The sequence below is a fragment of the Nerophis lumbriciformis genome, linkage group LG18, assembly GCF_033978685.3.
Source record: "Nerophis lumbriciformis linkage group LG18, RoL_Nlum_v2.1, whole genome shotgun sequence".
Lineage (NCBI taxonomy): Eukaryota > Metazoa > Chordata > Actinopteri > Syngnathiformes > Syngnathidae > Nerophis > Nerophis lumbriciformis.
This window is the reverse complement of record NC_084565.2, coordinates 8,954,533-8,978,939: the sequence shown is the minus strand read 5'-3', so window position 1 is coordinate 8,978,939 and position 24,407 is coordinate 8,954,533. Positions and strand designations below refer to the sequence as shown.

The window sequence follows — 24,407 nt, the reverse complement described above, 5'->3', positions numbered from 1 at the left end:
GTAAAATGCTGCACCTGTGTTCTGTGGTGTTGGCCGAGGCGCCAGCTCGACTTTGACTCAGCATGTTGAGTCCTGTGACCGCCAGACTTTGGACAGGACTGAGAGCAGCTTGGGGAACTCCGCCTCTACGCCCGCTGACGCCGGCTGCAGGAGCGTTTTGGCGAAAAGAGCCAGCAGGGAATTTGCTGGACACCAGCACAAGAAAGGATAACACGTTGGTCAGCTTGACAAAAAATGTTCTATTTAAGTTAGAAATTGCATTTCACCTGAAGTCCCAATGGGATGCAGCGGCATCTCGCTTGGCTGACGAGCAGACGTCAGTCTGGCTTATAGACAGCAGGTGAGAGAGGCAGAGGCTGCTGGGAGATAAACGCTGCTGTAGCAACAAGCCCAACAAGACGCCACCTAGGAAATCAATAGTTTTCAATAACATTGGGTGCCAGTTCTATGATTAACGACATTCCTCCATAATATTAGGCTTTTCTAGTTTTTATTTTTTTTAATTTAATTAAAAATTTTTAATTTACTTATTTTTTATTTTTTTTATAAACTGTAGCACTTTGAGGTTGTTTGCTCAATGTAAAGTGCTTTTACAAATAAAATCCATTATTATTATTATTATTAAAATAAACAACTCTGATCAAGTTTTATGTTACTTTAAAGAAAACTGGTTTTGTTTAATTAAATTCTAGCCGAAGATTTAATAAAGTCAAATACAAATAAGGCAAAAATAATACTGGATTAGATTTATATAGCGCTTTTCTACACACTAGACCAGGGGTGTCAAACTCATTTTGCCTCAGGGGCCACACGGAGGAAAATATGTTCCTAAGTGGACCGGACTGGTCAAATCACGGCATGATAACTTCAAAATAAAGACAAGTGTCATTAAATAGTTGTCCAACTTTTGTTTCAGAAATGAAAATAGAAAAAATGGTCCGAAATGTGTTTTTTGATTTGCATTTCAGAATAGGAAATAGTATGTTTTAGTCATTACATTCTCTTCAAGAATGGGAAATGAAAACAAAAAAAACGATTGGTTTATTTAAATTTTATTTTCCATCCATCCATCCATCCATCTTCTTCCGCTTATCCGAGGTCGGATCGCGGGGGCAGCAGCCTAAGCAGGGAAGCCCAGACTTCCCTCTCCCCAGCCACTTCGTCCAGCTCCTCCCGGGGGATCCCGAGGCGTTCCCAGGCCAGCCGGGAGACATAGTCTTCCCAACGTGTCCTGGGTCTTCCTCGTGGCCTCCTACCGGTCGGACATGCCCTAAACACCTCCTTAGGGAGGCGCTCGGGTGGCATCCTGACCAGATGCCCGAACCACCTCATCTGGCTCCTCTCAATGTGGAGGAGCAGCGGCTCTACTTTGAGCTCCCCCCGGATGACAGAGCTTCTCACCCTATCTCTAAGGGAGAGCCCCGCCACCCGGCGGAGGAAACTCATTTTGGCCGCTTGTACCCGTGATCTTGTCCTTTCGGTCATAACCCAAAGCTCATGACCATAGGTGAGGATGGGAACGTAGATCGACCGGTAAATTGAGAGCTTTGCCTTCCGGCTCAGCTCCTTCTTCACCAAAACGGATCGATACAGCGTCCGCATTACTGAAGACGCCGCACCGATCCGCCTGTCGATCTCACGATCCACTCTTCCCTCACTCGTGAACAAGACTCCGAGGTACTTGAACTCCTCCACTTGTGGCAAGATCTCCTCCCCAACCCGGAGATGGCACTCCACCCTTTTCCGGGCGAGAACCATGGACTCGGACTTGGAGGTGCTGATTCTCATCCCAGTCGCTTCACACTCAGCTGCGAACCGATCCAGTGAGAGCTGAAGATCCTGGCCAGATGAAGCCATCAGGACCAAATCATCTGCAAAAAGCAGAGACCTAATCCTGCAACCACCAAACCGGATCCCCTCAACGCCTTGACTGCGCCTAGAAATTCTGTCCATAAAAGTTATGAACAGAATCGGTGACAAAGGGCAGCCTTGGCGGAGTCCAACCCTCACCGGAAACGTGTCCGACTTACTGCCAGCAATGCGAACCAAGCTCTGACACTGATCATACAGGGAGCGGACCGCCACAATCAGACAGTCCGAAACCCCATACTCTCTGAGCACTCCCCACAGGACTTCCCGAGGGACACGGTCGAATGCCTTCTCCAAGTCCACAAAGCACATGTAGACTGGTTGGGCAAACTCCCATGCACCCTCAAGGACCCTGCCGAGAGTATAGAGCTGGTCCACAGTTCCACGACCAGGACGAAAACCACACTGTTCCTCCTGAATCCGAGGTTCGACTATCCGGCGTAGCCTCCTCTCCAGTACACCTGAATAGACCTTACCGGGAAGGCTGAGGAGTGTGATCCCACGATAGTTAGAACACACCCTCCGGTTCCCCTTTTTAAAGAGAGGAACCACCACCCCGGTCTGCCAATCCAGAGGTACTGCCCCCGATGTCCACGCGATGCTGCAGAGTCTTGTCAACCAAGACAGCCCTACAGCATCCAGAGCCTTAAGGAACTCCGGGCGGATCTCATCCACCCCCGGGGCCTTGCCACTGAGGAGCTTTTTAACTACCTCAGCAACCTCAGCCCCAGAAATAGGAGAGCCCACCACAGACTCCCCAGGCACTGCTTCCTCACAGGAAGACGTGTTGGTGGGATTGAGGAGGTCTTCGAAGTATTCCCTCCACCGATCCACAACTTCCGCAGTCGAGGTCAGCAGAACACCATCCGCACCATACACGGTGTTGGTAGTGCACTGCTTCCCCTTCCTGAGGCGGCGGATGGTGGTCCAGAATCGCTTCGAAGCCGTCCGGAAGTCGTTTTCCATGGCTTCCCCGAACTCCTCCCATGTCCGAGTTTTTGCCTCCGCGACCGCTGAAGCCGCACACCGCTTGGCCTGTCGGTACCTGTCCGCTGCCTCAGGAGTCCCATGAGCCAAAAGAACCCGATAGGACTCCTTCTTCAGCTTGACGGCATCCCTCACCGCCGGTGTCCACCAACGGGTTCTAGGATTACCGCCACGACAGGCACCAACTACCTTGCGGCCACAGCTCCAATCAGCCGCCTCGACAATAGAGGTGCGGAACATGGTCCACTCGGACTCAATGTCCAGCACCTCCCTCGTGACATGTTCAAAGTTCTTCCGGAGGTGGGAATTGAAACTCTCTCTGACAGGAGACTCTGCCAGACGTTCCCAGCAAACCCTCACAATGCGTTTGGGCCTGCCAGGTCTGTCCGGCATCCTCCCCCACCATCGCAGCCAACTCACCACCAGGTGGTGATCGGTAGAAAGCTCCGCCCCTCTCTTCACCCGAGTGTCCAAAACATGAGGCCGCAAATCCGATGACACAACTACAAAGTCGATCATAGAACTGCGGCCTAGGGTGTCCTGGTGCCAAGTACACATATGGACACCCTTATGCTTGAACATGGTGTTCGTTATGGACAATCCGTGACGGGCACAAAAGTCCAATAACAAAACACCACTTGGGTTCAGATCCGGGCGGCCATTCTTCCCAATCACGCCTCTCCAGGTTTCACTGTCGTTGCCAATATGAGCGTTGAAGTCCCCCAGTAGAACGAGGGAATCACCCGGGGGAGCACTCTCAAGTACTCCCTCGAGTGAATCCAAAAAGGGTGGGTACTCTGAGCTGCTGCTTGGCGCGTAAGTGCAAACAACAGTCAGGACCCGTCCCCCCACCCGAAGGCGGAGGGAAGCTACCCTCTCGTCCACCGGGTTGAACTCCAACATGCAGGCTCTGAGCCGGGGGGCAACAAGAATTGCCACCCCAGCCCGTCGCCTCTCACTGCTGGCAACGCCAGAGTGGAAGAGAGTCCAGCCCCTCTCGAGAGAACTGGTTCCAGAGCCCTTGCTGTGCGTCGAGGTGAGTCCGACTATATCCAACCGGAACTTCTCTACCTCGCGCACTAGCTCAGGCTCCTTCCCCCCCAGCGAGGTGACGTTCCACGTCCCAAGAGCTAGCTTCTGTAGCCGAGGATCGGACCGCCAAGTGCCCTGCCTTCGGCTACCGCCCAGCTCACATTGCACCCGACCTCTATGGCCCCTGCTATGGGTGGTGAGCCCATTGGAGGGGGGACCCACGTTGCCTCTTCGGGCTGTGCCCGGCCGGGCCCCATGGGGACAGGCCCGGCCACCAGGCGCTCGCCATCGTGCCCCAACTCCGGGCCTGGCTCCGGAGGGGGGCCCCGGTGACCCGCGTCCGGGCGAGGGAAATCTGAGTCTCGGTTCTTGCATTTCCATAGAAGTCTTTAAATTTTATTTTGAAAAATTAAAAATAGAAAAACAAGGCTTTTTTTGTAGTGTCAAAACGCAAAAAATAAATCTAAAAAAAAACCGGGTTTATTTTAATTTCATATTTAATATAACAAAAATGAAAAAAAAATTGTTAGCAGAAACATAAAAAAAAAACTACGACACAAACTACTAATTTCATACATAAAAACATATTGAGCAATGATCATTTAGTTTTTCTGACGCAGGATACAAGACCACACTGCTTTTTTCATGTCTGCTGACTGGTGATTTTTATTTTTGTTACATGATATATCAAATGAAAATAAAACCATATTTTAGATTCAGTTATTGCACTTAGGAAAAGATGAAAGATTTGCTTGTCCATTTTACATTTTGTGTTTCAAAATAAAATTCAACTAAACCAATGCTTGTCAATTCCCATTCATGAAAAGGAAACCAAAACATACAATGAATAACATACAACTCACTCACCTTGATGGTGCTGGTGTGCAGGTCTGACGGCCTGGAATGGGTCAGGACTGACTACTTCCTGTGTGTCAGTTGATCTCACGCACGATGGCGGTCGGTCTGCTGGAACACAGTTGCAATAAAAAAAACATGAATGGCGGTGGGTTTCAAACTCCCAAGGCCTTGACGTCACGCCACTCACCGTCCCGATGTGCCTTGCTAGTCTTGGCGGGGGTTTTGACCGGCGTGTTTCTGGATGGGACCTGAGCCGTGAACATTTCCTTGGTGATGAAACCGTGGCCTGTTGGAGAGGAGGAGCCGCTGCCACCCAGCTGGCCAAGGCCATTGAGCAATTTGGGGCTGAGCAGAGTGAGACAACGCTTTTATCAGCACAACTCTAGTAAACTAAAGACAGTGGAACCTCAACATTTGATTAGCTAAATAGCTGGACAAAATTATTTTTACACTTGCATGACAGTACCGTAATTTCGGTGCTATAATCTGCTACTTTTTTACTTTAAAACATTTTTTCCCCCCCGCTGTTGGCCATGATGCAAATAGTTTTGAAATCAAGCAATAACATTGAAAGGGTGTGTTTGTGTTATGGCGCCCTCTTTTGGATGAGTTTGCTCACTGCAGGTCCTGCTGTGCCCTTCTGTTTGGAGCTTTAAACCTGAAGTACAAGTGCTGTTCCTTCTTCTAATAATAATAATAATAATAATAATAGATTTTATTTAAAAGCACTTTCCATTGAGCACACAACCTCAAAGTGCTACAGTGTATTAAAAAAATAAAAATAAGTAAAAAGATAATAAAAACAAATAAAAATAAAAACTAGAACTAGCACGCATATATCTAAAAAAAAAGGCTTTTTTTAAAAGAAGGGGTTTTAAGCCTTTTTTAAAAGCATCCACAGTCTGTGGTGCCCTCAGGTGGTCAGGGAGAGCGTTCCACAGACTGGGAGCGGCGGAGCAGAAAGCCCGGTCTCCCATTGTTTATAGCTAGTCCTCCATAACTTTTGTGCTCATATAGATTCTTCATTCATCACTCCAAGCAACGTTTGTAAGTTTTACAATATAACTACAACAATTCTTACTTACTAAACCGTCCCATGTGTGATGTCTGCAGGAGTGTTTTCATGCACATTTGAACGTGCAATAGTAATGTAATCAAGCTAGCGTCGTTAGCATTAGCTAATATGCTAACACGTTTACAAGTGCCTGTGTTAGTATTCATAACTTACAATGGCGTTCTTTTTGTGCTGTTTTAGTTTCGTAAATTCACCAAAACGTCATTGTGTAGTTACTCACCTTTTTCTATGCAGGGGAGACGCAATCTTGTTTCGCTCGGTGCTCAGCAGTTTGCTCTTCATCTCGTTGATCTCCGATTCTTTGAACTGCAGCTCCGTCCGCAGCGACTGAACCTGCACGCAAACATTAGCCGGGCGCCCGTCCTGAGGCTCACGTGTGCTCGCTTGCCTTCTTGTTGAGTCCCTTCTCCCGCTCGCTCTGCTCCCGCTGCGTCTGCGCCTCCAGGAGGACTACGTTCTGTCTCAGGACCTCCTTCTCCTGCTGGACTCCTCTGAGGGAGTCCCTCAGGACCCGGATCTCCCCGGTTTTCAAGACTATCTCCTCCTCCAGCTGTCAAAAACCACATAACAAACACGGTTGTGTTAGAATAATGGTTTCTAAGCTGTCTTTGGAACCTACCAAGAGTAAGGCTCGTAAAACTCCACTGTGTAGGGGGGAAGCAACATGAAGGTGCTCTGTTTTCTTTCATGTATTGTAAACAAACAGAAAGATATTGTCTGACCCAAGCACTACAAAAGCGAAGAGGAAGCAGGACCAGACTCCCCTCCAGGCAACCTCTTTTTGAACTCTTTTTGGACTCTTTTACGACCTTTTCTGTGAACTGTTTACGACCTTTGTCCTTTAGAAACAGCTATGGCCATGTGGTTAGGGAAGGTCCAAATAAAAGAAAGAGGCGTGCAATCTTTTGGCAGAGCGTGATGACACTGTACAAGGGTCCAGATGTCCACGTTTCTACTCACTGAGCCAAATTGAATTCTGCCTCTGTTTGCTTCTTGTCTTGTTTAATAGATGTCATCAGTGTTTGAACCTGACAGCTGTTATTCGGGGTTTTTTCCCCACATTGATGTTAAAAATGTTCATATTCAGAACCAAAACAAGAGCAAACTGAACCAATTTTTAAAGGAAAACCGCACCTTTTGCGAGTAGAAAACACATTTATTCCTCTTTTACATGCATTCTAAATATTGAAAAACTGCTCGTACGAGGCGGCTAACAATGCAGGTAACGTGATTTATCCAGTCCGCCTACGTAGCCCTCTTAAAAACATCACAAAACCACCAACAATGCTCCTCTTACATTAGAATTAACTGGACGCAGTGAGCCCTCTTTTTTTAGTAACAACAATTAGGAGGGAAAAAAACATGAACATTGTCGATGGGCAATATGAGCCAACCAACATAGACGATGACAACAAAAAAGGACTAAGACATTTGACTTAGTTTTTCCAACTAGGAAAAAAAAATGCACTTAAAGATGTTATTTTTGCTAACAGAAATTAGTTCATTTTATTGTTTTGTTTTGATTATTTAAGATAAAGTTATTTACCTTCCAATTACAGTAGATTGTTAAACAATTAAACAGTAATGAGAAATAAAAGTTTATATTTTTTTAAATGGTTACTTGCATTATCACTATATATAATGTTTACATTATAAACACTGTATAGTTTTTATTGGTTATTTCTTCAGTTTAAGAGCATGATGTAGACAAATGCTCTGAGTCTGTCTGCATAAAGCAAAATATTTTTTAAATTATTGCACATTGTTCTAATGCACAGCCGTCAAACTCAAGGCTCGGGGGCCAGACTTGGCCCGCCACGTCATTTTATGTGGACCGCGAACGCCTAGGAAAATATATTTTCTTACTAAATGTAATAGTTACTTTCATTTTGACAGGAAAAAATACATGTACTGCATTAAATTGCATACTTTTTATGCTGTATTATTATCCAATATCCAAACATTTTGTCTTGTTAAAATAAAAATAAATACTTCAATATCTACTTTCAAAGCAAATTATCCATCAAAGTGTACGCTGTAAAAAGGACAATAGATTTTACGGTAAAAGCATATAACTGTAAATTGAAAATAACTCTACCTCAGTTTTTACTGTAAAATTCTGGCGACTAAACTGACTTTTTTTTTTTACTGTAAAATCTGCGGTTTAATGATGTATTACTGTAAATGTTAAAACGGTACCACAGTTTTTTTTAATAGTAAAAAACTGACAGCTCAGTTGCCAAAAATAAAAAAAAACAATGGTACAGTTTTTCCCTTTACAGTAATAAGTTGTAAAAAAAACATTGTAAATTGTAACGTAAAATTCTGGCAACTAAGCTGCCAGTATTTTACTGTAAAAAACAGTGGGTACTGTTTTTCCATTTACCGTAATATATTGTAGAATAAATCTGTATATTTTACAGTAAAAAACTGGCAACTCATTTCCCAGATTTTTTTACAGTGTACATAAAATATATAATAAAATGCCTAAACAAATGAATATATGGCGGCCCTCTGAGGGCAGCCATACCTGCGATGTGTGGTCCTCAGTGAAAGCAAGTTTGACAGTCCTGTTCTAATGTGTGGCACCTTGAGACATTAATATATTGACTGACAGTCTAAAAGTAACATGTCTTTCCTCTTTTGCTATTTTCGCAGTTTTATGTATTTATATGTATAAAATATAAAAAAAATCACAAATCGAATTGCAGTCTTGAGAGAGATACATTGCAATTAGGGTTATTATTTACTAAAATCGTGCAGCCCTGATTGCGAGGAAGCATGTTTAATCTGAGGAGTGAAGTTTAATTTGAATTCAGCAGCTCAAAAAATAAACATCCATCAATCCGCAACTCAGTGCACTGCAAAAAGTGAAATCTAAGTAAGATGAAATATCTCAAATAAAAAATAATAATTCTTCTCACTAAGCAGATTTTATGTTAGAGTGTTTTACTTGTTTTAAGTGTTTTGGTCCTCAATGATCTCAGTAAGATATTACAGCTTGTTGCTGAGATTTGATGACCTATTTTGAGTAAAACATGCTTGAAACTAGAATATCAAGTGTTGCAAAGCTGTGTCATCAACACTCACAAGTATACAACTACTTTTTTAAAGTCATCATTTCTTATTTCAAGCATGAAAAAAAAAATCATGACTTTGACACAATTGTGTCTCATAATTAAAACAGATGACAGCCAAATGCTGTTTTATTTTCAATGAAACGATAGAAAATAGGTACTCATATAGTAGTACAGTTGGCACAGTACAGTAAACTGACAGTTAATATTTAAACATTTAACAAGTGACATTTCTAACAATTTTGAACAGAAATAGTTCATGCACATTCAGATTAATTCTTCAAAATTAAAATTAAACATTTTTTGGCCGGGGGCCGGGCTGTATATATGCGCACTAATTGACTGAAAGAGCACGCACTTGGCGCGATGATGTCATGTTGTCGATGGAAAAATGCATTTTAGACAATATGATTTGCCTGAGCGGCTAGGAGACCCCGAGAGTAACAAGCGCTTGCCTTGTTGCCTTTCCATTAAGAACAATAAATTAGTTTTTAGTATAAGTTTGCTGCTTTCAAGAAATGTAATATCATTATGTCAAGATAATGGCACTAGCATTTACTTCATTTAAGAATATTTTTCAACATATTGAGCTAAAAGGTCTTTTTTTTTCTATCAAGAAAAGCACTTGTTATTTAGTGAGAAATTGAATATACTTATTTTAAGGTATTTTTGGGTTCATTGAGGTTAGCTAATTTGACTTGTTTTGGAAAGTCTTGACAAGCCAAATTTTCTTGTTCTATTGGCAGATAATTTTGCTTAGTTCAAATAAAATACCCCTCATTTTTGTATTTTTTTCTCTTGTTTTTGAACACTGACTTTTTGCAGTGTGAGAGTGGCCATTCTACATCACGGTTTCTTATTTGAAACTTTTAGCGTGTAGCAACAACCGTGAAATGAATGCGCCCCGGAAATGCCTTTAGTAATCTTAAAATGAGCAAAATACTGTAAATATTACATGTTATCAGGAAAGTGCCTGTTACTAGATTCCATATACTTACAGCATGTATATATAACGGTATTGTTTTTTTTAAAATGGGTCTTAGAATACCCATTACCCGCATTGTTAGCTGCCTCTTACTAGCAGCTGTTTAATATTTAATACGCATAGAAAAGCGTTCTTGTCTCACATAAGGATTGTGGATGATGGGCAATATCCCCAAAAAAGTGCAGTTCCCCAAAGGTGCGTGGGATTTTGACACAGAGCAAAAAGTACAGCAAGCTCTTGTTTTATTATTTGAGGGTGTTATGAGTAGCCAGATTGTGTTGCTATTATAGTTTTAGTGTTGCTTGGTTCTGTGTGAGCATGGATCACCTTCCTCTTGAGCTCTGCATGCTGAGCCACCAGCAGGCTGTAGGGGTTCTCGCCGTCTGGCCCAAACTGCTGCTGCCTGTTTTCTGAGAAACAACACAGGAACACAACATATCTTTGAAAATAATCAACATTAATATAATCTAATATTGCAAGTCCCTATGTGGAGTTTGCATGTTCATTCCATGCATGTATGGCAAAGGTTCTCATTGAGGGCCACAGAACAGTAACGGCTGCGTCCTTTTTTCAAATGAATACAAATCACGCGTGCTGGTTAGGGTTAACCCTAACCCTAAACTGTGATTAATTATGCATTTGACTGAAAAAAACAACATTTGACAGCACTAATATACATGTATAATCACTAGAGCTGTGAATCACACGATTCGATTCGATTCTTGGGGGTCACGATTCGATTCAGAATCGATTTTCATTCAAAAATATTCTCTATTCAAAATCAATACATTCTAATAACATTGGGTGCCAGTTCTATGATTAACTACATTCCTCTGTTAAAAAAAAAGGCAAACAGTTGTGATACATTCCTGTATTAGTTAAAAGAAAACTGGTTTTGTTGAATACAATTACTCCCAAACATTTAATCAATCAATCAATCAATCTTTATTTATATAGCCCTAAATCACAAGTGTCTCAAAGGGCTGCACAAGCCACAACGACATCCTCGGTACAAAGCCCACATACATATATTAATAAATAAATAAATCAAATAAACAAAGTCAAATACAAATAAGGCAACAAGAGAAATATCCAACACTTCTCTTTTCTAAAGTAAATGTGCACAACAGATATAGATCATCTACATCTACAATATGATTTGTCTGAGTGGCTGGACAGGACAGATAAATTTAAAAAATATATATATATATATATATACATATATATATATACTTTATATATATATATATATATATATATATATATATATATATATATATATATATACATATACATATATATGTATATATACACATATATATACACACACGCACATTCATACATACATATATACAGGTAAAAGCCAGTAAATTAGAATATTTTGAAAAACTTGATTTATTTCAGTAATTGCATTCAAAAGGTGTAAATTGTACATTATATTTATTCATTGCACACAGACTGATGCATTCAAATGTTTATTTCATTTAATTTTGATGATTTGAAGTGGCAACAAAAGAAAATCCAAAATTCCGTGTGTCACAAAATTAGAATATTACTTAAGGCTAATACAAAAAAGGGATTTTTAGAAATGTTGGCCAACTGAAAAGTATGAAAATGAAAAATATGAGCATGTACAATACTCAATACTTGGTTGGAGCTCCTTTTGCCTCAATTACTGCGTTAATGCGGCGTGGCATGGGGTCGATGAGTTTCTGGCACTGCTCAGGTGTTATGAGAGCCCAGGTTGCTCTGATAGTGGCCTTCAACTCTTCTGCGTTTTTGGGTCTGGCATTCTGCATCTTCCTTTTCACAATACCCCACAGATTTTCTATGGGGCTAAGGTCAGGGGAGTTGGCGGGCCAATTTAGAACAGAAATACCATGGTCCGTAAACCAGGCACGGGTAGATTTTGCGCTGTGTGCAGGCGCCAAGTCCTGTTGGAACTTGAAATCTCCATCTCCATAGAGCAGGTCAGCAGCAGGAAGCATGAAGTGCTCTAAAACTTGCTGGTAGACGGCTGCGTTGACCCTGGATCTCAGGAAACAGAGTGGACCGACACCAGCAGATGACATGGCACCCCAAACCATCACTGATGGTGGAAACTTTACACTAGACTTCAGGCAATGTGGATCCTGTGCCTCTCCTGTCTTCCTCCAGACTCTGGGACCTCGATTTCCAAAGGAAATGCAAAATTTGCATGGTTGGGTGATGGTTTGGGGTGCCATGTCATCTGCTGGTGTCGGTCCACTCTGTTTCCTGAGATCCAGGGTCAACGCAGCCGTCTACCAGCAAGTTTTAGAGCACTTCATGCTTCCTGCTGCTAACCTACTCTATGGAGATGGAGATTTCAAGTTCCAACAGGACTTGGCGCCTGCACACAGCGCAAAATCTACCCGTGCCTGGTTTACGGACCATGGTATTTCTGTTCTAAATTGGCCCGCCAACTCCCCTGACCTTAGCCCCATAGAAAATCTGTGGGGTATTGTGAAAAGGAAGATGCAGAATGCCAGACCCAAAAACGCAGAAGAGTTGAAGGCCACTATCAGAGCAACCTGGGCTCTCATAACACCTGAGCAGTGCCAGAAACTCATCGACTCCATGCCACGCCGCATTAATGCAGTAATTGAGGCAAAAGGAGCTCCAACCAAGTATTGAGTATTGTACATGCTCATATTTTTCATTTTCATACTTTTCAGTTGGCCAACATTTCTAAAAATCCCTTTTTTGTATTAGCCTTAAGTAATATTCTAATTTTGTGACACACGGAATTTTGGATTTTCATTTGTTGCCACTTCAAATCATCAAAATTAAATGAAATAAACATTTGAATGCATCAGTCTGTGTGCAATGAATAAATATAATGTACAAGTTACACCTTTTGAATGCAATTACTGAAATAAATCAAGTTTTTCAAAATATTCTAATTTACTGGCTTTTACCTGTATATATACACACATACTGTACATACATATATACAGTACATACATATACATATATATGTATATACACACACACACACACACACACACACACACACACACACACACACACACACACACACACACACACATTTTATATATATATATATATATATATATATATATATATATATATATATATATATATATACATACACAGTACAGGCCAAAAGTTTGTACACACCTTCTCATTTCAATGTGTTTTCTTTATTTTCATGACTACTTACATTGTAGATTGTCACATCAAAACTATGACACCTGTGAAGTGAAAACCATTTCAGGTGACTACCTCTTGAAGCTCATGGAGAGAATGCCAAGAGTGTGCAAAAGTCATCAAAGCAAAGAGTGGCTATTTTGAAGAAACTACAATATAAAGCATGTTTTCAGTTATTTTACTTTTTTTTGTTAAGTACATAACTCCACATGTTCATGTAGATTGTCACATCAAACATTCATAGTTTTGATGTGACAATCTACAATGTAAATAGTCATGAAAATAAAGAAAACACATTGAACGAGAAAGTGTGTCCAAACCTTTAGCCTGTACTGATTATATATATATATATATATATATATATATATATATATATATATATATATATATATATATATATATATATATATATATGTATATATATATATATATGTATTTATGTATGTACTGTATATATATATATATATATATATATATATATATATATATATAAATCTCCTGACGATTGAGGGTACCCCCCCCTCATGAAACAGGCCTGTAGAGATGAAATAGTCTTGTGATTTTTCCCCCACACATACATATATATATATATATATATATATATATATATATGTCTTAATTAGATTATCCAAGAAATAGTGCTCGATACCGTGGTAGAGCGCAATATATGTATGTGTGGGAAAAAAATCACAAGACTACTTCATCTCTACAGGCCTGTTTCATGAGGGGTTCCCTCAATCATCATCAGATTTTTTTTTTCAGATGATTGAGAGAACCCCTCAGGCAACATGCCTGTAGAGATGAAGTACGGTAGTCTTGTGATTTTTTCCCACACATACATATATATATACATATATGTATGTGTGGGAAAAAAATCACAAGACTACTTCATCTCTACAGGCCTGTTTCATGAGGGGTTCCCTCAATCATCAGGAAATCTCCTGATGATTGAGGGAACCCCTCATGAAACAGGCCTGTAGAGATGAAGTAGTCTTGTGATTTTTTTCCCCACACATACATATATTGCGCTCTACTACGGTATTGAGCACTATTTTTTGGATAACCTTATTAAGACATATATATATACATATATATATATATATATATATATATATATATATATATATATATATATATATATATATATATATATATATATATATATATATGTATATATATATATATATATATATATACATACATATATATATATATATATATATATATATATATATATACAGTATATATATATATACTGTATATATATATATATATATACACACACACACACACATATATATATATGTATATGTATATATATATATATATATATATATATATATATACATATATGTATATAAATGTGTACACACACACGCACACACACACACACACACACACACACTATTAGAGTGCTAAAACTGCCAAGAGTTCATCAATAATCAATATACTAGTGTGTAGCTTTTTAAACATCACAAAATGCTTTTCTTTTAGAGGAAGTTAATTTGTGTTTTGTTTTGTTTTCATTGCTGCTATTTTAACATTTTTGAATACACAAACAAGATTAATTTAACTTTGCCTTTCTTTTCTTTTAAATGGACAACATTTTATTAGTCATTCTAATTTGTTGTAACAGCTGAATGAGCAGCACAGTTACAGTATAAATAAATATTCATGAATGAATTAGCCATCTTCATTGTTCCTAAGCACACGCCTAAAATAACTAAATCTGCATTAAAAAGTTGATATGTGTGTACGCTTTATTATCTGACGAGTCGACTAATCGTGAAGATAGTCGTTGACTAACCGGCTATCGAAATAATCGTTAGTTGCAGCTCGACCTCCCACATTCCAAAACATGCATGTTGGGCTAATTGTCCATAGGTGTACATTTGAACAGGTGTTTAAATACACCTGCCCTGTGATTGGCTGGAGACCAGTCCGGGGTGTAACCCGCCTACCACCCAAAGTCAGCTGAGACAAGCTGGAGCAAGTGAATGAAAATGTAAGGCAGGACAAGCAAATAGCAAAATGCATCCTCAACTTGAATGAAACATAACTGATGTCACTGCTAAGTGCTAACGCCTGGTTCTTATCTTACAGTGCCAAAATGACTACTGCGGTAAAACATATGATCAATTATTGATACATGTGGATTGTTCCAAGATGGAGTGTTACGAGTTTGTATGAAAAGGAAAGCAGATGTACCCACCAAGAGGCTCTCTGCTGGGCACCCCCAAATCTCCTCTCTTGCCCCCCATCTTCTCTCTCCCCAACGGTGCGCTCGGCCAGGTGGAGGCATGGAATCCTGGCCGCTCCCCCGCTTTTGGACCCCCGCAGCTGATGGCCTGTGAGGCGATGGTGTCGATCTCATCCAGGTCGTCCTGGGTGAAGTCGTCGTCGTCGAAGAAGTCCACCTTGGGGACGTCCGAGTGGTGGCTTCTGAGGCGCTTGCTGGGAGGGCAAGTCATGCTGTGTGTGTCCAACCAACTGTGGCGGGAGATGAAGAAAGCTTATTTGCAGACTTAGTGGGGAGCAGGGAGGAGAGTTTGTGCATTTTTTTTAAATAAGACCACGGCTTAATTGCATATTATATTTTGATAGTTTCAATAGTTCATAAAAATATCAATAATTATTAGATATCCCATAATAGCTTTTTTGCCAATATCCAATATCCCGATATTGTCCAACTCTTAATTATCGATTCCGATATCAACCGATACCGATATATACAGTGGTGGAATGAACACATTATTATGCCTAATTATGCCTGGATGCATTAAACAATGTAACAAGGTTTTCCAAAATAAATCAACTCAAGTTATGGAAAAAAAATGCCAACATGGCACTGCCATATTTATTATTGAAGTCACAAAGTGCATTATTTTTTTCAACATGCCTCAAAACAGCAGCTTGGAATTTGGGACATGCTCTCCCTGAAAGAGCATGAGGAGGTTGAGGTGGGCGGGGTTGAGGTGGGGGTGTATATTGTAGCGTCCCGGAAGAGTTAGTGCTGCAAGGGGTTCTGGGTATTTGTTCTGTTGTGTTTATGTTGTGTTACGGTGCGGATGTTCTCCCTAAATGTGTTTGTCATTCTTGTTTGGTGTGGGTTCACAGTGTGGCGCATATTTGAAACAGTGTTAAAGTTGTTTATAAGGCCACCCTCAGTGTGACCTGTATGGCTGTTGACCAAGTATGCTTGGCATTCACTTGTGTGTATGTGAAAAGCCGTAGATATTATGTGATTGGGCCGGCACGCAAAGGCAGCGCCTTTAAGGTTTATTGGCGCTCTGTACTTCTCCCTACGTCCGTGTACACAGCGGCCTTTTAAAAAGTCATACATTTTACTTTTGGAAACCGATAACGATAATTTCCGATATTACAATTTAAAGCATTCATCGGCCGATAATATCGTCAGTCCGATATTATCGGCCATCTCTAATAATTATCGATATTGACCAATTAAAGAAGTTTTCAGGGTTATCGCCCAGCCATATAAAACATGTCAAAGTTATGGTTATGGTATAAAATAAATACATTATCAGGGTTAAATAACTGGGTTACAAAAAAGATCAGTTAGAATTAGGGATGATTTTTGATAAGAAATTATCGAGTTCGAGCCTATTATCGAATCCTCTTATCGAACCGATTCCTTATCGATTCTCTTATCGAGTCCAGATAGGTTGTTGTATATGGAAAAAAGTAAAAGTGTTGGTCATGTGTTTGTACCCTGCTCAAATCTCTCAGTAAAGTTATTCATTGGATTATACCTTTTGTTTTGACCTTTATTACACCTTGGAGCGCTTTTTCCTGTCCATTTTTTTCCTGCTTTCCCTATCTGCGCCTAATGACTGAGCTACGTGACGTCATTTCTTGTGATGTCTCACGGGGCATTTCTGGTCGGGACGGGATTCGTTCTGAGGGATTCGAATAAAGAACCAACTCTTTTTCTTTACTATAGTGGTCTCGATAACGGGTACCGGTTCTCAAAAAGGGATTTGAGTCCGAGGACTCAGTTCTTTTCTTATCGAACAACCGGGAAAACCGGTTTCGAGTATCATCCCTAATTAGAATAATACATAATGTTGGATATAGAGAAAACCCTTTATTTATTACCGTATTTTTCGGACTATAAGTCGCTCCGGAGTATAAGCCGCACCGGCTGAAAATGCATAATAAAGAAGGAAAAAAACAAAAATAAGTCGCATTTTTTGGGGAAATGTATTTGATAAAAGCCAACAGCAAGAATAGACATTTGAAAGGCAATTTAAAATAAATCAAGAATAATGAACAACAGGCTGAATAAGTGTACGTTATATGAGGCATAAATAACCAACTGGTATGTTAACGTAACATATTATGGTAAGAGTCATTCAAATAACTAGAATAGAACAGAATAGAATAGAATAGAAAGTACTTTATTGATCCCTGGGGGAAATTCAGCACCACAGTTCGCTCACAATAGACAGGAATAATAAATAATATAATATATATAATATCTTATATATATAATATATATATATTCTACATATACTCTACATATAACTATATAGAACATGCTATACGTTTACCAAACAATCTGTCACTCCTAATTGCTAAATCCGATTAAATCTTATACGTCTAGTCTCTTACGTGAATGAGATAAATAATATTATCTGATATTTTACGGTAATGTGTTAATAATTTCACACATAAGTGGCTCCTGAGTATAAGTCGCACCCCCGGCCAAACTATGAAAAAAAACTGCGATTTATAGTCCGAAAAATACGGTAAATTCAACAATTTGGTGCATTTGCAAACAGCTAAAATGATGTACAAAGCAAACTATAACCTGCTACCCAAGAATGTACAACAATTATTCTCAACAAAAGAGGAGAAATATAACCTTAGAGGAAAATGTAATTTGAAACATTTGTACGCACGTACAACACTTAAGACCTTTAGCATATCAGTATGTGGAATTAAATTATGGAACGGATTAACCAAAGAAATGAAACAAAGCACCAATATGATTAATTTTAAGAGACTTTTCAAACTACAAGTGTTCACAAAGTACACAAAACAAGAATGATGATGAACATCTCGAACCCTTTTATTGTTATTGATACAACAGTTAGTTATGTATTTAATATGTGCATGCTTACTGTGGTGTATTATTTATTTGTTCACTGTTCTGTTACAGAGAACAAGGAAATGGTATAAAATAGCTATGGTATGAAAAGGGGTAGGATTAAATAAGCTCTGCTTCTTCCTACTCCTTTTCGGACGTGCTGTAATGAAACAACTGGAATTGTGTGATGCATGACATCGTATCGTATATACTTGTTACACAACTGAATAGGAGCTGAGCCGGAAGGCAAAGCTCTCAATTTACCGGTCGATCTACGTTCCCATCCTCACCTATGGTCATGAGCTTTGGGTTATGACCGAAAGGACAAGATCACGGGTACAAGCGGCCGAAATGAGTTTCCTCCGCCGGGTGGCGGGGCTCTCCCTTAGAGATAGGGTGAGAAGCTCTGTCATCCGGGGGGAGCTCAAAGTAAAGCCGCTGCTCCTCCGCATCGAGAGGAGCCAGATGAGGTGGTTCGGGCATCTGGTCAGGATGCCACCCGAGCGCCTCCCTAAGGAGGTGTTTAGGGCATGTCCGACCGGTAGGAGGCCACGAGGAAGACCCAGGACACGTTGGGAAGACTATGTCTCCCGGCTGGCCTGGGAACGCCTCGGGATCCCCCGGGAGGAGCTGGACGAAGTGGCTGGGGAGAGGGAAGTCTGGGCTTCCCTGCTTAGGCTGCTGCCCCCGCGACCCGACCTCGGATAAGCGGAAGAAGATGGATGGATGGATGGACAACTGAATAATTAACTTTGCTTCTTCCTACTCCTTTTCAGATAGGCGTTGATTTCTGCAAAAGTAACCACCTGATGCTATTTTATGTAACTTGCTAAAAGTTTCAGAAGCAAATAAATTACAAGTTATAATTTATAACTGTAACTGGTTTTGCTAAAAATGAAGAAAGAAGATGTCATTGTGAGAAATGAAGATGTACCTGAGAGTCCAGTGCTGATGACGTCACAATCACCTGCAGTTTAGCACCTCAGTTAGCATCTGCTATTATGAAGGAAGTTAGCATGCTAAGCTAAGCGTGCCAAACGTATCGAAAGAGAGGTTTGGCCGGCGTGTAAACACGCTGTTGAGGATAGTTTTCCCGCATCAGTCACGAAGCGCCTGTGTGGCAAAATAACACATTGCTCAATCTGCCATTTTGTGCGTAAAAAGAGACGAAATGTTGTCAGCAAACAAAGTGTTTCAACCCGCAACATAGGTCTGCTAGTCTGACCAATCACAACAAAGCTGCTACGTTTCGACCAATCACAACAAAGCTATGACGTTTTCGACCAATCAGAGGAGCGCTTGACTACGGGTCTTCGGTGAGGACAAACTGCACGGAATGCAACTGCGGTAACTTTTTATTTATTTATTTATTTAGTAAACAATTAAAGATTAAGCCACTTTAGATTATTTCCTATCCAATATTTCTATTTTTTTCTCACCAATATTTTTCACCAGTTTTAAGCAATTTACTCGTCCGTTCCCTATTCGGATGTACGGAAACAACAGGTAGGAACTAAAGTACAGCTAGGGCTGTATAAATGAAATAAATAAAAAAATACAACAAATGCGCTATTTTAAAATACCAATTTCGTCCAATAATATTTCAATAGTAATTACTACACAAAATACACTGATTTTCATATTTAAGTAAGAATATCAGACCAAATTAAATGTTACACTGGTTACGCAACTTCCTTGCAATTTACATAGCAATATAATATACGAATAAAAACGTGTTAAAGAAAAGTAAATATAAGTGACGAATAAAATATGTACAATAAGAATGTGGCTCATTTAAAACAACTTAAATGTCATCCAATAAAGATAATAATTAAAGGTATTTTGTACTTTTTACCATCTTTCAAGATTGAAATAGATGAAATCTTTTAAAAAGCGACTTTTGTGTATAAAAAAAAATAGCTTGCAATATACTAATATTATCAATAATTTGTAGGTGTTTATATTTTGTAAATAGGCCAATTGTAATGTGTTCTATAGGGGACATCGCGATACTTTTGTCTTTCAGCCTCCTTCCAAAATAAATGTACAGTATCACATTCCAGGAATAAAAAAGTCATAACATGTGGGCTTTGTACCGAGGATGTCGTTGTGGCTTGTGCAGCCCTTTGAGACACTTGTGATTTAGGGCTATATAAATAAACATTGATTGATTGATTGATTGAACTTCTATAGAATCACAGATATAACAGTTGTCAACCATAATTAGTAGATCATATTGCATTAATAATTTTACATTGTATTTCTTTAACTTTAGCAAGAACACAATATGTAATATATTGTGTCCTTGTTTTCCCTATTGTAAACTATTTTAGAATAAACTGTCTTTGAATTGTACTTTCAAAATATATATTTGTTAGAACATTCATCATTATAAAAAGTAACATCTTCAATATAAAGGTTTCTCAGACGAGGAGTCGTGTTTGAACACGTTTTGAGTCGCCAAAGATTTGATCTTCTCAATATGACTCCTGGTATCAGAGCCGGCCCAAGGCATAAGCGTACTAAGCGCTTGCTTAGGGCCCCGCGGCCACCAGGGGGCCCCCAAAAGCAATTAACAAAAAATTCTTATTTATTTTTTTGCATGTACGAGTCTGACTGATGATTTCTAAATTATCAAAGATATATTATTGTACAAAAACACAATTTTAGGTCAACAGAGTGCTGCTGCTGATCTAGGCCTGTGAGTGACGAATCAGGTGAGGAAAAGACTGTCACCTTACAGTATACATTTCATTTCTTAGTATAAACATTACACCTGAAGGGAAATTAATATAGTCAAAGTATCTCATTAATATATGTGCCTATATGTATTTCATCTTAGGTCCATCTCCATCCTCTACAGTGCTCTCTCACACACCTCCATCCTCTGTGCCCACTGTCCCCTCCATGTCTGAAACCACAGCTGATTTATCTAGTAAGTTAACTGCAAAACACCCTTTATAATTGCTCATTGTACTGCAGAACATTCTGAGATTAATAATTATGTCCAACAGTGCAATTTAATGACCTTATAGGTCCTTCTTTTTTAGTCATTGTCTTTCTTTGGTCACTTCCTCAGCAACTTCCACCACAACGTCCCCTTCACACCATGGACCATCATCAGCTCCGCCAGTTGACCCAGCTGAGTGGCCTTCTTTCCTCTCAGATTCAGACAGGACTGAGCAGGTGATCAGAGGACCACTGTCTATTAAGGAGAACTTTTCATTCCCCAAACGGCATGATGGCCGAAGTTTTCATTATCATTATACGTACAGACAGCTAGTAAATGGGAAAAAAAAGTCAAGCGTAGCTGGCTGACTTATTCAAGAAGTAAAGATGCAGTCTGTTGCTTTTGCTGCAAATTATTTTCCAAAAAGTCCTTAAAAGTGGCAGCCGAGGGACAGCGGGATTGGGTCAACATAGGTGCACTGCTGAAACAGCATGAAAACAGTGAAGATCATTGTAGCAACATGGTGATATGGAAGGAATTTGCCTTGCGTCTTTCAAAGGGGAAAACTATTGATGAATTTAACTTCAGTAGACTGCGCTCTCTTTGTACAAAGTAAACATTAAATATGAACAATTAACTAAAAATATAAACTAGTAATTAAAGACTAATATGTACAAGACTGATGAGTCAAGATGACACTTTTACTGTAAATACAAAGCTTTATCACTTGGACTATTCAACCCCAGGCCACTCTTGTAGCTGAATGTTTTCTACATTTTAAGATTAGGAACCATATGTGGCACTCTGGACATCATTCATTGGTATTATTTATGTTCTTAACTGGGCCACCCCCATATCTTTATAAATGACATGTCATTTGTAAAGACATGCCAGGCTGACAATAGGATAATGTAAACAACACTGCCAGAGCCGCAATGAGTTTATAGTAGGTGTGTGAATGATCAACAATCAATATTATTGGCAGAAATAGAGGGCCCCAAAATCAAATTTTGCTAAGGGCCCCATGGAGGCTTGGGCCGGCACTGCCTGGTATAACAACATTGGAACTTTTCACACATTCATAAACTGTTTCACCACCGAGAATCCTATAGTTTGATTCTTCCATATATATGATTTTTTATCCTAACTATAATGTAACATTGAATCCATATAGGTGCATTGTGAGGGGGAAAAAATGTAAACAATAATTTCTAGTAAAGTAGGTCCATTCATCCATCCATCCATCCATCTTCTTCCGCGTATCTGAGGTCAGGTCGCGGGGGCAGCAGCCTAAGCAGAGAAGCCCAGACTTCCCTCCCCCCAGCCACTTCATCCATGGTTATTTAATGATAATATATAATAATAATAATGGATTAGATTTTATATCGCGCTTTTCTATTATTAGATACTCAAAGCGCTCACAGAGAAGTGGGAAGCCATCATTCATTCACACCTGGTGGTGGTAAGCTACATTCGTAGCCACAGCTTCCCTGGGGTAGACGGAAGCGAGGCTGCCAGTTTGCGCCTACGGCCCCTCCGACCACCACCTATCATTCATTCATCATTCATTCACCAGTGTGAGCGGCACCGGGGGCAAGGGTGAAGTGTCCTGCCCAAGGACACAACGGCAGTGATTTGGATGTCAAGAGGCGGGGAGCGAACCTGCAACCCTCAGGTTTTCTGGCACGGCCGCTCTACCCACTTCGCCATACCGCTCCATATATGGTCACTTTTTGCATTTGTACCAAACATCACTCATCAGCTCCTCCTACTGGCAAGAGGCAGAAGTGCGTCAACATTAGTTAAAGCCATAAGGCCGTGAAAGTACATTTTGTCCCTGTGGGACTCTGCGGTCCGATGCTTTTGCCGAGAGTTTTGCCGTTGAACAGAGGTAGCGAACGGTTGATTTGGACATGAACAAGTGCAGCATTCTCCTCTGTGAGCATGAAGGAGGACAGCATCCTCCATCATGCTCACATCACGCTCTCCTCCGTCATCATAACGGAGAGCTTTCATGCAGCTTCTCTCTCAGCAACAGCAAGTGTGAGTTCCATTTTTAAAAATAGACATCAATGTGTGTGTGTGTGTGTGTGTGTGAGAGATACATGCATGCATGCTCTCTCCCCGCCTCCGTTCTTAACATATAAATGGCAAGGCTCAGCTAAAGACATGATGATGCATTGCAACACACACACACACACACACACACACACACACACACACACACACACACACACACACACACGCACACACACACACACACACACACACACACACACACACACACACACACACACACACACACACACACACACACTGGTTATCATTTGGAATGGGGACCAGGTTTTTGATCATCACCCTTTCTACAGGTTGTGGAGGCCTAAAAAAAAAATGGTGTAAAATGTCCACTGCCCTTTTAGCTCATACACGTCTTTAAATCTCTGGCTTGATGAAGTAATGTGCTGATCATTCTTACTGGGGACCCTGGGGAAAAAGAGTTAATATGGTTCATGGGGACCAAATTTAAATAATTTTGCATAATTCACAGAAATTTGTACGTGACTACTGAGGACCAATTAAAAAAAAAAAAAAAAAAGTTGTTACTGCTGTGCAAATGTCTCACACTCAAACTAACCAGTAAACATGTTTTATGGGCCAAAGCTTAAAAATCCCTTAGGCATCTTCAGAATTAGAAATGTCCGATAAATGCTTTAAAATGTAATGTCGGAAATTATCGGTATCGTTTTTTTTTATTATCGATATCGTTTTTTTTTTTTTTTTAGTTTTTTTTATTAAATCAACATAAAAAACACAAGATACACTTACAATTAGTGCACCAACCCAAAAAACCTCCCTCCCCCATTCACACTCATTGACACAAAAGGGTTGTTTCTTTATGTTATTAATATTGTGGTTCCTACATTATATATCAATATATATCAATACAGTCTGCAGGGATACAGTCCGTAAGCACACATGATTGTGCTTGCTGCTGCTCCACTAATAGTACTAACCTTTAACACTTCATTTGACTCATTTTCATTCATTACTAGTTTCTATCTAACTGTTTTTATATTGTTTTACTTTCTTTTTTATTCAATAATTTTTTTTAAATTTATTTAATTTTATTTTATTAATTTTGAAAAAAAAGGACCTTATCTTCACCATACCTGGTTGTCCAAATTAGGCATAATAATGTGTTAATTCCACCACTGTATATATCGGTATCGGTTAATACCAGTATCGGTAATTAAGAGTTGGACAATATCGGA

General features: G+C 39.9%; 1 protein-coding gene across 2 annotated transcripts in view; it reads right to left on the bottom strand.

Annotated features, from left to right (window-relative positions):
* Positions 1–19,403, bottom strand: part of atrip (ATR interacting protein) — a 50,868-nt gene extending 31,465 nt beyond the window's left edge. Inside the window, exons 1-9 of one of the 2 annotated variants that reach the window (XM_061977614.1) lie at positions 19,120–19,403; positions 15,288–15,565; positions 10,211–10,293; positions 6,210–6,371; positions 6,042–6,154; positions 4,934–5,091; positions 4,756–4,854; positions 267–405; positions 15–185 (exon numbers count right to left, since the gene is read on the bottom strand). In XM_061977614.1, coding sequence (XP_061833598.1) covers positions 15–185; positions 267–405; positions 4,756–4,854; positions 4,934–5,091; positions 6,042–6,154; positions 6,210–6,371; positions 10,211–10,293; positions 15,288–15,546 — 1,184 coding nt within the window. In that variant the 5' untranslated portion in view covers positions 15,547–15,565; positions 19,120–19,403. The remainder of the gene's footprint in view (positions 1–14; positions 186–266; positions 406–4,755; positions 4,855–4,933; positions 5,092–6,041; positions 6,155–6,209; positions 6,372–10,210; positions 10,294–15,287; positions 15,566–19,119) is intronic. The other variant, XM_061977615.1, reaches the window with a different exon arrangement.
* Between the last annotated feature and the right edge of the window lie 5,004 nt (positions 19,404–24,407).